At 33.5% G+C, this 13,808-nt stretch overlaps 2 protein-coding genes across 2 annotated transcripts in view; one reads left to right on the top strand and one right to left on the bottom strand.

Annotated features, from left to right (window-relative positions):
- LOC112461601 (lachesin-like) overlaps positions 1–3,223 on the top strand; it is a 57,520-nt gene extending 54,297 nt beyond the window's left edge. The window contains exons 4-10 of the mRNA XM_025026918.1: positions 166–322; positions 428–721; positions 954–1,060; positions 1,167–1,356; positions 1,654–1,680; positions 1,783–1,895; positions 1,986–3,223. Coding sequence (XP_024882686.1) covers positions 166–322; positions 428–721; positions 954–1,060; positions 1,167–1,356; positions 1,654–1,680; positions 1,783–1,880 — 873 coding nt within the window. The 3' untranslated portion in view covers positions 1,881–1,895; positions 1,986–3,223. The remainder of the gene's footprint in view (positions 1–165; positions 323–427; positions 722–953; positions 1,061–1,166; positions 1,357–1,653; positions 1,681–1,782; positions 1,896–1,985) is intronic.
- Positions 3,224–3,977: 754 nt separating this feature from the next.
- On the bottom strand, positions 3,978–13,759 carry LOC112461579 (protein dispatched-like). The gene is made up of 15 exons (XM_025026871.1): positions 13,102–13,759; positions 12,876–13,013; positions 11,999–12,703; positions 11,523–11,910; positions 11,233–11,434; positions 10,757–11,144; positions 10,099–10,671; positions 9,701–10,001; positions 9,326–9,626; positions 6,418–6,595; positions 5,866–6,075; positions 5,457–5,752; positions 5,121–5,370; positions 4,867–5,046; positions 3,978–4,787 (listed from the first exon to the last, which is right to left on the bottom strand). The coding sequence occupies exons 1-15, from the start codon at positions 13,237–13,239 to the stop codon at positions 4,161–4,163; spliced, it is 4,875 nt and encodes a 1,624-aa protein (XP_024882639.1). The 5' UTR covers positions 13,240–13,759; the 3' UTR covers positions 3,978–4,160.
- Positions 13,760–13,808: the final 49 nt, after the last annotated feature.

The raw sequence follows: 13,808 nt of genomic DNA, 5'->3' as shown, positions 1-13,808 counted from the left end.
GTCATTAAAAATATCATTGATAACTCTAACACTATTTGCTCACGCTGTTTTTATCACTGTAAAAGCATCGCAATGTTCATAATAATTACAGACGCTAAATATAGGAGGATCAGGGTTTTAACAAGTTGGAAGGCAAAGCTGATTCCGTCGTTTCTCTTGTTTTAGAACAAGAAGGTGGATGGTTACGATCCCGACGTGATCTTGGACGGAAATTACATCACGATACACAGAGTGAACGAGTCTCATAGTGGCATGTATCAATGTCTCGCTGAGGATGGTTCGAAGATGCCGGCAATGGAAGCGATCACCGTCGTCGTGCATTGTGAGTTAATTGCTCATTCTCGTTTGACCGGCGTGGCTCTCAGAGTCGTCTGTTTAGCATAAGCATATTGACGTTAGCGATTTACGCGTTCCGCTTTCGTGACAGACAAACCTAAGATCGAGGTGGAGAGAAGCATAGTCTACAGCGGCGAGAGGATGGAATCGGAACTGACGTGCATCGTGAGCGCCTATCCCGAGGCAATCGTATCGTGGCATAAAGACGGCAAGATACTTACGCATAAGAAAGGATCGATAGTGATGCATCACGGGATAACAATGAAGGGCAACAAGACCAAGCACGTTTTGAAGATCTTGCATACCTTAGTACGGGACTTCGGCGAATATAAGTGTCGCGCGCAGAATACCGTTGGTCATGACATTAAATCTATTACCTTAACAGGTATTAATTGCTATTACATAAAAAATATATATATATAATAAATTTGTTAATTAAAATAACTTATAAATGTAAATTATTTAAAATTTAAAACAAATTATATAAAAAGAATATAAGATTGACATTTTTCTGTGTAAGATTAATATGAAAATATACAAATGGTTTTGTATAACTTTCGTGAATTGCTGGAGAACTCAGATAGTAAGTCAATTTTCATTTACAAAATATATTTTAGGAGTGCCCTCGCAAGCGATGGTATATGGCGCCGAGATGACCGATGATGATGCAGGAATTATTCTGAAGTGGCGTCTGGAGAGTTACTCACCGATCAGCGAATACAAGGTAAATTTGCGATGTGCATCAAGAATATATCATTCTCTTTTTAGAAGAATATTAGAACCTCCTAAAGTAAGGTATAATAGATACGAGATAATTTTTCTACTTACAGTTACAGTATCGTCGCAAGGGTGACCAGGAGTGGACGGTTGTCGAGCCTGAAGTCAAAGATGGTAAAGAAAACCAATTTCTCGTAGAGTATCCGATTCGAGAACTTCAGCCTGGATCTTACGAGACGATCCTAAAGGCTAGAAACGCATTCGGATGGTCTCTGGACTCAAAACCGCATACCTTTACGGGGGGTGCGTATATTATATTTTCACATATTTATGCTAATTAATGCAAATCTTATACGTTTATAAGTAATATATACATTTCTGCTTGCACAGTATTTTACTATAGATATTAATTAAATTGAATAAAAAATTGTTACAATACTAAAGACTTAATCAGTCGTATTAATTTATAATTGATTATTAAATTAAATTAGACAGGCGATTAAGTAATTTAAGGATAATTAAAGTATTAATATAAATAATATATGATATATAAACAGGTTACAAATATTAAATCTATTTATTTTCTTATTTCTTTTTTAGATTATCCACCTGATTTGGCGTTGAAAGGTACGCGAATACAATTTTTAACATTTTTCAATTTTCTTTTCAAAATTGGATTATCAAATGATCTTTTTTATCGACAGTTTTTAATTTTTTATTTATTTACAGAAGGAAATTCGGCAACTGTTCGATCTTCCGAAACTCTTCTAGCGTTGATCCTAGTCGTTTTATCTTGTGCCTTCACAAGCCTGCAACTCTTTACTTAAATCTAAAGTACATAGGTAAGTACAACGATAAAACGGTAAATCTATGAACGAGCTATAAAAGTTTACGACAAACTTTTTTAAATGACTGATTTATTTATAACGCAGATAATTTGCTGCAGCCAAAGCAACACCAGCAAACGCCATGGTGGATTTATTAGTGAAGGAACACTTAGGGGAGACATAGCTCACGTACACATTCTTGGTGCAAATTCCCCTTCTTACTAGGAGATATATTTTACGTATTATATATGTAACAAAATCTTTTCAAACATACGGGCATTACCGAGACACATTAATATACAATACAGTTTGTTTATAAAATTTTGTGATCAATATTGGCATACAACTCGCCTAGGTGTTCCATTAAGACGCCTTGTAAATGAAAAAGATGAGCATTTTAATTGTACTCCGTAAAATCACGAATAATTATTAAGGGATATTGTACTTTAAAATATATACATAATTTATATAGCTTTATCATATGCACATATACATGCATATATGACTTACGTACATGTATACGTGTGTATGTGTACACATAATATAGTATTCACTATACATGCGTAAGTTCACAGAGACACAACAATCATATTATTATAATTTATTTTTGTATGCTTAAGATTATTAGAAACGTGTTCAAAGAAGTCGCTTGGTGCCATGTACACGGGTCTACTACTTCCGAAAAATTATGTATAGAATCTGATCTGCTGTCCACAATGCACACGTGGAAAGAACATGTACCTAAAATAATGTAGTAGAAGAGAAGTTAATATTATAGGAACATATGCGATAATACAACGTGTATAACCGAGTCGACGAAGAGCATAAAGTTGGAAGCACTCATACTGTAAGTCGTACAAGAATTCTTCATTAACATTACGTCCCCCACGTTTCCGTATGTTTGCTCCCAAAAAAAGCGAATTTTTCTTTTTTTTTATTTACTCCTACGTTTCTCGAATATGTATAATGTGATGCGCGAGTAATGAATGTGACTGGAGCGAGTATGCGAGAGAATGACGTTCTGTAGTGTTTTCCACAATAGTTTGCTAGCTTTTAGCGCTGATATGTTGTTATATTGATTTATAATTAATGTTATATGCGGTACTATAAGTAACCATAATCGTATAAGAAACTGCCCATTTTAAAAACGGTGTGCTTGTCGTAAATATATTACAGCGTAATGAAAGCTCTTCTAAAGTATTCTGAACATTATTTACACAACACAATAAACCTATGTATGATTTTAATATTAAAGACAAAGCATCTTGTATTTTAAATATTTAAATAATCGTAAATATGTATAATTATATTTGTGTATTATTGCATGATTACTACAAAAGTTAGATTATTTTGTTTTTTATTGTCTAGAATATTATATATCTTCCAATGACAACAAAATTTTTAATCACGTTTATAAAAATTACAAATATTAGGAATCACTATCAAAGCACGATTTTACACTGTACTTATTTTATTACACCGAGTTACATCGTGTTATTTTAAAGATTCTTTTTGTATCCATAATTTTACAAAATATAAGATTTATTTTTATAGGAATGAAAATGGCTATGGGGAAAGTTGCAACTAAATGAACATATATAGAAAAATTACATCTCTGTTATTCTCAGTCTATTTGATTATTAATTATTGAAAATTTTGTGAGTGTAGCAAATTTAATAATAACGAAAACGAATTATTTATACAAATTAATCGGGCTGAAATTGTAAAAAACATGTATTTATATCTTTTTATCTTTTGAAAAGTTGTATCATATATAAAAAAAAGCGTCGTTTTAAATTTTAGTTACGCAATTTTATCTTCAATGTATATAGATTTGAAAATTTACTTTAAAACATGTCGACAATATACAAGGAAAGTTGTTAGAGAGTCAGAATGCTTGTAAAACATTATATTAATACACAACACACCTGATATGCATATGAATATAGCTTCTTGTTGCCTTAATCAATGTAACATGTACAATCAAGAAAAACGAAAGATATATTAATTCATAAGATTATACTTGCAGATACATAATAAAGTAAATGAAAACGTACTGCGTATCTTATTGTAAATTATTAATAGTTCTTTGAGGAATAGTGTAAAAAAAATTTATATTATAACTCTACTACGTTTTATAGATACATATATCTACGAGACAATAATATTCGATTTATTTGACATCTATAAAAGAAAATTCATTTTAAATCAAATAAAATATGATTTGTTTTATTTTGTACTTGGTTCAACTCTCAATCACAATTCGAATACGTGTGATCTTCAGATTTCAAAATCTTCCTCGGCAGCTGGCAATATTACGGTCGTCGCAACCAAAGGTTTTGGATTTGCTTTCTTGCAGAGTAATATTTTAACTTTCCCTGATATTTGACCCTTTAAGTTTGCGCTAACAGCTAGTGGTATAGGTACAGCACTCGGTAGCAAGGGTAAATCTATCACACGAGGATTTACATCAGTGTCCTCGGCTCTGCAGAGAATATATAATTCCGCTGGGGACAAACCTTCAGAAATATTTGTCACTATAATACGAATCATGTAATTGGGACCCAAGCCGAGAACATTTGTCTCCAACGTGATAGGATTTGGTCCTGATGTTTGATTTTCGTTTAAATGTTCGGACGCTTGTTTGGCCGTTGTTAAGCGTAAGCGGAGAAAGCCTTGCTGAAATGTATTATGAATTTTCTTTGCCTCGGCTCTCTCCCTTATCGTTTGATCGACAAACAATCGTGTTTTCTTCGGTATCGAGAACTTTGACGTGTTATTCGACGACAAATTCGACACTGAATTGTTCGTATTAAAGTCAGCAGTGCGCTTCAGGATTTTCATGCATAAACCACCGCCAACAGTGACCATAGCTATTGTCCGTTCCTCTTGTCCCATACGTCCGTACTGCATTCATAAAAAAAGAATATATTATATTTATATTTTGCGTCATTTTGTAATACACCATGTTATAAAACTGGAATACCTTAAGAGCAGATACAGGCTCCATAATTTTCACTGTATCCACGTGATGTTTTCCATCATAAATGCGGATTCCATAGCCCACTGTGCTTACAGCTAACAAAGACAGCCCATTTTGCGGTACTGGTAAGCTAACTAGATCTAATATTATACCAGGAATATTGATCTGCCACAATTTTATTCCCTGTAAGAAATTTATCAGAAAGAAATCTAACATAAGCATTTGAAGTTATATAAAAATATTCTTTTTAAGCGTACTCTTTTTGAAAATCCTACTAAAGTACCATCCATAACAGCTACTGCCGCTCCTTCGGACGTGAGAGCGGAAATAGCTACCGCGGGCGCGGCCAATGTTTCCCAAAGTTTCACAGGACTTCCCCTCCTAATTGCTCCTATTTTTCCATCTCTTCCAATAACTATTATGCGACCGTCACCCGTCCATAAGCCGCAACTGGCAAATGCTGTTGGTGGCCACTCCAGCTTATGTTTATCCATAACTGAAAAAGCTCTGTATGGCAATTAAATAATATACGTACAGAATATGTCTGAAATATTTCATGAACGAATTTTTTCTTAATTGTGCAAGAAAAATACCTGGGATCTAAGACGAGAACTTCGCCAGCCTCGGTCCCTAATATAAGACAACTACTAGCGGGATCGTTCCACAAGTCCCTGCGAATTATCGCGATTGCCGTTAAAGCATTAGCTTTGACAAGCGGCACCCGTCTATACTGCTCTGCGAAACTCAATCGTAAATTATTATCCAAAGAAAGAAACTTCAAAGTACGAGGAGAGAGAAATGTTGCGCCAAGTTCTTTCAGTAACAGCTCCAAATCATCCGCGAGAGTCAGCACGTTTAATTCCTCATCTAGCCCACATTTGTGCCAAATCTGCGTCAAATTATTAAAATACTATTAGTGTCACAATATAATTATCGTACATAAAATTGGTTTAAGACGACTCTGTAACATTATTACTTTCTGTATCAACAAAATATAAATACTTCTCGTTCTTTTGGATGGGCATCAATGTGTGGTAGACAATATTTGAAAAAAGGTCTCATATTTTTGAAAATATATACGCTAGCCCCAGCTCCTACAGCAACCACAGATGATCGAGGTTCTCCATTTTCCGTATAAAACCCGACTACTCCACAGGGTGGTTCTACCATGTTATGCTCAGTTATCTGATCACCTCCTTTATAAACTCGTATCTAAAAATATGAGTAAACAATATATTGTAAATGAGTAAAATAAAAAAAAATAGTATATAAATTATTCAGAAAAGAGAATATATGAATATTTCTGTGTCACTTGCTGATTCTAATTTAATTGAAAAAGTTTAATCTTTAAGATTTATAAAGTCATGTCGAATACAAAATAATCTACTATAATTTACAGACAAATGCAATTATTTATTTCACTTTTTTCTCTTTTTCTCTCCAAATTCTTAATTTTCTTTTAGTGTTCTACTGTATGATACGATTAAACTACATATTATTCAATAATATATACAAACAGTTATCATATCATTTTCTTGTTATAATACACTGTACCTTTGTTGAATCGCTTCCAACTGGTCCTAGATCAGCACAAATAAGTCTAGCATCTCCATCACCGCTTATATCCAGCATATCAAGTCCACCAGGCAGACAAAATAAACCAGCACTTGGTTCCCAAAGTGCTTCCAACCAGCGGCTCATTCCAAGTCCTCCAAGAGATTTATGATCAGCTCTAAAAATATATATATATTTATTAAAGATAAAAATATAACAAATATTAAATAAAAATCACATGTTGATACTTCATAACCACTTATAAAAATATTTTTTACCTTAAACCGTGCATAATTCAAACTTTTATCATTTGCCGTTTTATATAATGATTTTTACAGCTTAATTACAGCTTATTTACAACTTAATTACTGAATTACATATTGGTTTTTTTCCTATTTATATCTAATATTATATCAACTATATACATATATTGCATATTTCAAACTGAGATTAAAGGTTTTTTTAACTTTTTACATGTTTTGTCAATTTTATAACTGACAATTTTATAAGGTGATAAACTGACATTCCATAAATAAGAGCATATATATTAGACATTACACAATTACAGAATGCCATGTGCTTTGTTTGTGTATTTGTTTCCATGGAGACGCGACGCCTGCCGGCCTGCCACTTTTATCCGCTGTTCAGTTCAGTTCAGTTTGGCGCTTTTGCCGCTGCACGGCCGCGGCGTTGCGATCGACGTAAGATTCTCTTGACTAAATTCCGATTAAGTTAAATCGACTGAAATCGAGTGATTAACTTTATCGAGCCGTATTTGTGGTATTTTACCAATGTAGAAATATGAATTTCTTGTTATTGGACACAGGGAAACCTGCCGGTTGAATTAAATTGAGAGGACGACCTCGATTAAGCTGTAATTTAGTTAATCAGAATTTAGTCAGGGTAATCTTCACTCTGAAGTTTGCCGTTCAAACATCAATTCAGTTAATCGGAGTTGGGGTCGTCTTCACCCTGAAGTTTGTCATTTGAGTTCGCGCACTTATTTCAATTCATCGTTCGTAGACTTATCCGACTTTATCGAATTATATTAGGCTTGTTTTTTTTTGTACACACATGTTTCTCAACTTTTCACTTTTTCTATCTAATGTCTAATATTATGTATACTTATTTCAGTTCAAGTGCTGAAATTTTGAGGGACAATCCCGATTCTCGACATTCTCATCGCTACTTCTAGACTTCAAATAAAAGTCCGGTTACTTTCGATTACAATAAAAGAACATGATCTCTAATGATTTTTTATTGCAACCTTCTCGCCTCTCGAGAACGTTGCTTTCCAAAGGAGGAGTGTCGCTTCGTCAACTGTTTTCGGGAATTGCTACTTCCAGAAGAATGTACATAAGAAATTCGAGAAGTCGGCAAGATTAATATGGAGGATAATTTTTTTCAACATTCTGAGAAGAAATTAGAGACATTATTTATGCCCATTGCCTTTAAATAAATGTTTAAATAAATATACACTTAAAAATTTATAAATTTTTAATAAATTGTTTTGTTTTATTAAAATGTGTCATTTTATTTAAGTATGTGGAACAAATATAATTTTTAATGCATATACAAAATATATAATGAAGTTATCAAACTCTGTAATATAATAAAATAATATTTTATTGGAATGAAATATATATTTTGCATATAAAATTACTTTATTGTTACTATTATGACATAATTTATATGACAAATAATCGATAAATATGTAATGCAAAACATTACGTTTATAATAACATTTGCATTGTTCATTTTTATATAATACTGATAATATTTGTGAATGTGTTTTAAAAACATGTCAACTACAATTGAAATTCTAAATCCATATAAGCAACATTTGTCACATTAGTAACATTCATATATATCTATATATATCATATAACACGTCTTCAAAAATTCATAACTAGAACTTATGAAATATAAAAGAGATGTTATATTTATTAGTTATAGTTTAAGTTAACATTTAATTTTCCATAGCCATAAACACATATGCACAATTGAGAGCATTGATATTATTCAATGCGTTTGCATTCACAGTCTTCATTTCAATTCACTGTCTTTTATGTTTATCGCAGAATAAAGTGATTGAACTAGGCTGTTAACTATATAAATGAAAAGATACACGTCGTAAATATTACAAAGAAATTGATTGCCAAGTGTAAACAGACTAAACGATATTAATGCTTTTGATTGCACATATCGTATTGTACATATCTGTACTACTAATTAGGAAGCCCTCTGTACGTGTTGGTGTGGGGGTGTGTGTGTGTATTTGCGTTTGCGTGTGTGTACTGTACATATGTGTAACATATTATACATATGTATCTGTAGGTAACAAATGATAGACGACATCTGATTGTGAGTAATGACCTTAAAACTATTTGAACACAGCCAACAACAGTCACATTAATTATACGATATTACACCTACGCACAGAGTGACATATAAATTATTTTAAACATACAGCTATACTTCAAAAATTACACAATTAATGAGATCGCAAATTGAGATTTCTGGATAATGGCATATATAATTGATAATTAAATAATGATTATTTTAACGAAGTAATGTTGATAATGGAGATGGTGGTAATGATGGCGATGGAGGTCTCGCTGCAAGAGTTTCCAATTCGCTACAATGAAATTGACATACGGAGCTAGATGTGCTTAGAGTTGATTCTGAAAGCATTCCTCGTCCTTTATAAGTTTTCCTCGCTCGATTGTTATCTTTGTCGGTTTCAACCGCACCACCATCCTCATATTTAGAAAAACAAATTGATAATATTTTCAATCTGTAAAAAATATAAATTAACCATTGATAATATAATTTATATCTTGTAATACTTAATCGTTTTAGTCTAAAATGTATTTGTTATAAACCTTGCATGATAAAAACTCATTACCTGGGATATTCAAATTGAGCAAAGCCTGAAGATGGTCCTATAATTGCTAACATCGAGCATAAAAATAAGGTCGCATATATCCAACTAATGGTCATCACGAGTAATAAAAAGATACCGATTTGTATATATGCTAATACATGAGAAGGTAACATTAGAGCGCCTGCAGCTCCACTAGTAATTGCTGCCATAAGTGTAGGTCCACCCATCTGCTGCAGTGCAGTTTTTACTCGGTCTATTTTCTTTTCAGAGGTACATGCTTTATAACTCACAGCGTAATGTAAGCTGAAGTCTACAGCAAGACCTAATGGAACAAAATGTCGAAAAATATTATCAATTTCATAGATAATTTAAATTCGTCTTTTCATTGTTATTTACCAATTGTTGTAGATATTGCAACACTTTCTAGAATATTGAGTGTCCATCCAAGAAGAATTAATACTGCAACGGTAACGATTATAACAGCACCAATAGCTATAATTGCATACAGGCTGATAAGAGGATTTAACGTCACTAGCGCTAAAACTATCAGAGCCAAAGTTAGCGACAGTCCTATTGCCCATATTGTTCCTTGATACAACGTACGTTGAAGCTCATAAAATTCTAGATGGCTGATAAACCATCCACCTCTCATTCCTTTAGGTGCAGTTCGTAATTGATTCTGCATCCAACTTTCAACCTGATTAAATTAGAGGATTAAACTTTGCTTCAAAGATTCAAATTTCTGCAACCATTATTAATGCACATGTAATTGTTATCGAGTAAATAGTACTTGCCTCTTGAAAAAATTTATCCATATTTCCAAATGAGAGACTATATGCATATGTGCTATCGTATTCGACAACAAGGGCTTTAATTTTAGGCCTTGCTTTAATCGCAAGCGTATCATTTGGTGCTTGCGCAAACAAAGGTTCTTTAACAAATTTTGGACCTGCATAAGGTGGATTATCCTGAATCCACAAATAAGGCGTACGATGTAATCTCACGCTAGCTTCAGCTGCACATTGTTCCAAAACATCAGGTGCGTATGGAAATTTACTGCTCTCACAACATGGAGCATAGTCAATGTGAGAATCGACAGGATCCTTACAACGCCTTTTCATCCAATTACGTAATGGTTCGATGAAGCAGTTAGATAACATAGGTCCTATGGTATGGTGATAAAAAGGTTGCCTCCGTAAATTTTGGCAAAATTGTTCAAGCCATCGTTGAGACATTGGACTAGAAATATCAAAAGTTTCATCCCAATCTAGTATCCCCCTTTTAGTTGGGTTAAGATAATCACCATTATCAACTGGTTTTATGCCAAATACAAATCTCAATGGTAGAAGTTCACCATCTCCACCAACCTGCACGAATCAAGTATGTTATATACAATATATACGTTGTGATGCAGATAAATCTTGAAAATGTAAATAAGTAAAATATAGGCACCATTTCATATCGTTCAAACCAGAATCTCCGCGAGTATACTAGATCATATCGTTCGAATGGATGTTCATCATGGAATAATTGAAAATCCATATAATCTGGCAGTTGTAAACCTGGATAATGGAAGACGACACTGGCACACGCTATTGCTATAATCCCCAAACTGAGTAACCAAAACCATCGTAAACGAAGCACTAATCCAGTAAGAAAGGTGGTGAATCCTACGGTTACTTTATCTCCCAAAGATCGTACGGGACGAATAATTTTTCTGGTAATAAAATTGACAGGTGATAAAGTAGATAATTTACAATGCTCCGATACGACCACGCACGCAGGTAACCATGTGACCATCAAGAAGAAATTAGCGATAACTGTCATTCCTGAAAACAAACTGTACAAAATTTATCAATGATATATAAAAGTTAAGAACATTTAAACATAGAATAGAAAAATGTCATATATACAATAAAATTAAGTACCTGAAACAATTGATAGCAGTCACGTTACTAACAATTGATGCGAAAAAAGCTACTGCTGTGGTAAGCGATGTAACAAACATAGATGGAAAAGCATGTTTCATTGTTTCCTGTACCATACGTACTAATCCGCCATTAGAAAGTTTCTTCTGTTTTTTAGATTCCCAAATTTTGCAATAAATAAATGCGTCATCTGCTCCAATGCCTGTAAAGAGATTTTTTTGTAATAATGTACATACTTATAGCATCTTTATATTTTGCTTATAATTATTTTGATACGCCAGAATACTGACCTACAGCTACGACAATGGCCAGTACATTCATAAAAGGAAAGAACTCAATATCCAAGACAAGAATATACATTGCATATGAAATACCAAGACTAAAAACCACAGCAAAAATTGTCGCTGTAGTCACCACTATAGAACCAGTATATGCCCAAATGCACAGGGTAACGAAGATAAAACCGCCGAGTACCAAACTCGAATCAGACAATAACAATCGATCAAACAGTATACTTTTTAGGCCAAGTTGCATGCCTTGAACACGGAAGTTTCCATACACTAAATCATCATTGTCTATTTCTTTGTAAAAATCTAAAGTCGCAGAGCTTGCCGCAATTGGAAGAAATAACATGGCAGAGTGCAATGTCGAATTTCGTTTGCTGTTGAGATCTGTCTTCTGTAACAATCCGATCAATGTCCGATTATTAGAATCAATAAGCATACCTATTATTGTTAAAACAAGATGATATTGAAACAAGACATACTTCCTTATCAGAGCTCGGAATAAAATTAACATCCAAAAGATAGTGTAGCAGATGGTAAACTGCATTTCTCATATAGCATTCGACTGGCACGTGTTTTTGGCAATTAAAGTCTTCTGCACAGTTAGGCAACAACTGACGGTCATGATAATATTTAGCGCATTTTTGCAAAAGTGTCTTCACTCTGCTCAGATCGTTCTCCGTTACTCCCAAGCAAGAACTGCGATTTGATAAAAGTGCCACATAGTTAGCTGGCGACCAACTTCTACAACATTTGTGACTTTCCACACCGTTGCGCTCGATTTTCGTCTGACACAAAGATGGAAAGTGAACATTTCCACGAAGTACGCCATCAATATGACATTGAGCTAATATACCATCCATCGACCATAAATTTAAATTTTTATTTTCTGATTCTACAGTGATCACAACACGAGCGTACGCAGAACTTGGTAAATTGCAGAAAAAATTATCACTATCTAGATGATCTTTCTCTTGAGTCTTTTCATCCTCTATATCTGTGTTATGCCTATCTTTTAATTCTAGTAATTCTTTCCATGTATCTTTCTCCTCGTTACTCGATTCTATGTAGTCTGTGTTATTTAACACTTTCTTATGTTTCTTTCCCTTTCGTTTATTTTTATCTTTTGGCTTTTTTCTAAGAATACCCTGAGTAGGCAAGCTATGATTTTTCATATTTGCATTAGACTGTAAAATCAAGAAAAAGTTTAATAATACACTTTGCTACTTATTCAACATATACTAATATTACTAAATCAAGCTGATTACATAAACATAAACAAAATATATACCTGAGAATAAGAATAATTGAAAATAAGAATATAGGATAGCTGAAAGAAAAAAATATTATCATGTGTACCTGTTGAGTTGATTCACGTATATATTGTTGATATTCTAAAGGATTATCCGTAAGGTCGCCCCTTGGTTTCGAAGCTTCTATTAAATGTTTCCAAGCTGTCAATCTTTGCGCTAAAACTGTGCCTCTTGCCTCAAAACCCTGTAGTATAAATATTCCGTGTTTAAAATATCAATTGTATAGAATTTGCCTTTAACTCTTACAAATAGTAATTCATGCGTCTACGTACCATTTGTGGGTCCGAAAAATCTGGAAACCTTTTGGTTGTAAGCGGAATAATTAGGCATATCGAAGAAAATGTAAAAACGACCAGTAAAATAATATATGGGTGATGAGCAATTACACGAGGAAACCAAGGTGCTTCCATTTCTGTAAAGATTTCTTGCTTCTCTGTATATATGTATATTATTTTTATATCTATTTTAAATATATATCTTCACACGTGTAGTAGATAAATATGTAATATCAATATATGTGATAAATCAGTCGTCATTCATCATTCGTCGAACTCGCGATAGTATTACCAAAAATACAACTCTCTTGTATCACACTATCATGCTCGTCTCATTTTATTCAAGTGACATATGCCAAATGTTTTCAGTCGAATCAATTTGTAATAGCGTATAATTTTAGGAGCATCGGAGTAAATTTTAGCGTCCGAACCGCAGAAACGACCCCATACGAACGTGACGAGTTTCAGCATACGAGCATAATAAGATCGTTCAAAATCCGTAAATCCTTCTTTTTATTATCATGCCATTATTCAGTCATATCGAATGCGTCGTACTTGCGATTTCCTGTTAATTTTTCTCGCGGAGAAACCGCGTTGTGCGTCTACTTCGAATAACACAGCACGTGTTTACATTAGTTATAAATGGTACGATCCGATGCTGCTGCCCGGCTGCTGGACGAGACGCTTTTCTCGCGCATGCGCGA

This window comes from Temnothorax curvispinosus, unplaced genomic scaffold (genome assembly GCF_003070985.1).
Source record: "Temnothorax curvispinosus isolate PA1 unplaced genomic scaffold, ASM307098v1 QBEX01011515.1, whole genome shotgun sequence".
NCBI lineage: Eukaryota > Metazoa > Arthropoda > Insecta > Hymenoptera > Formicidae > Temnothorax > Temnothorax curvispinosus.
The sequence above is the reverse complement of the archived record's forward strand: the minus strand, read 5'-3'. Positions and strand labels throughout refer to the sequence as shown.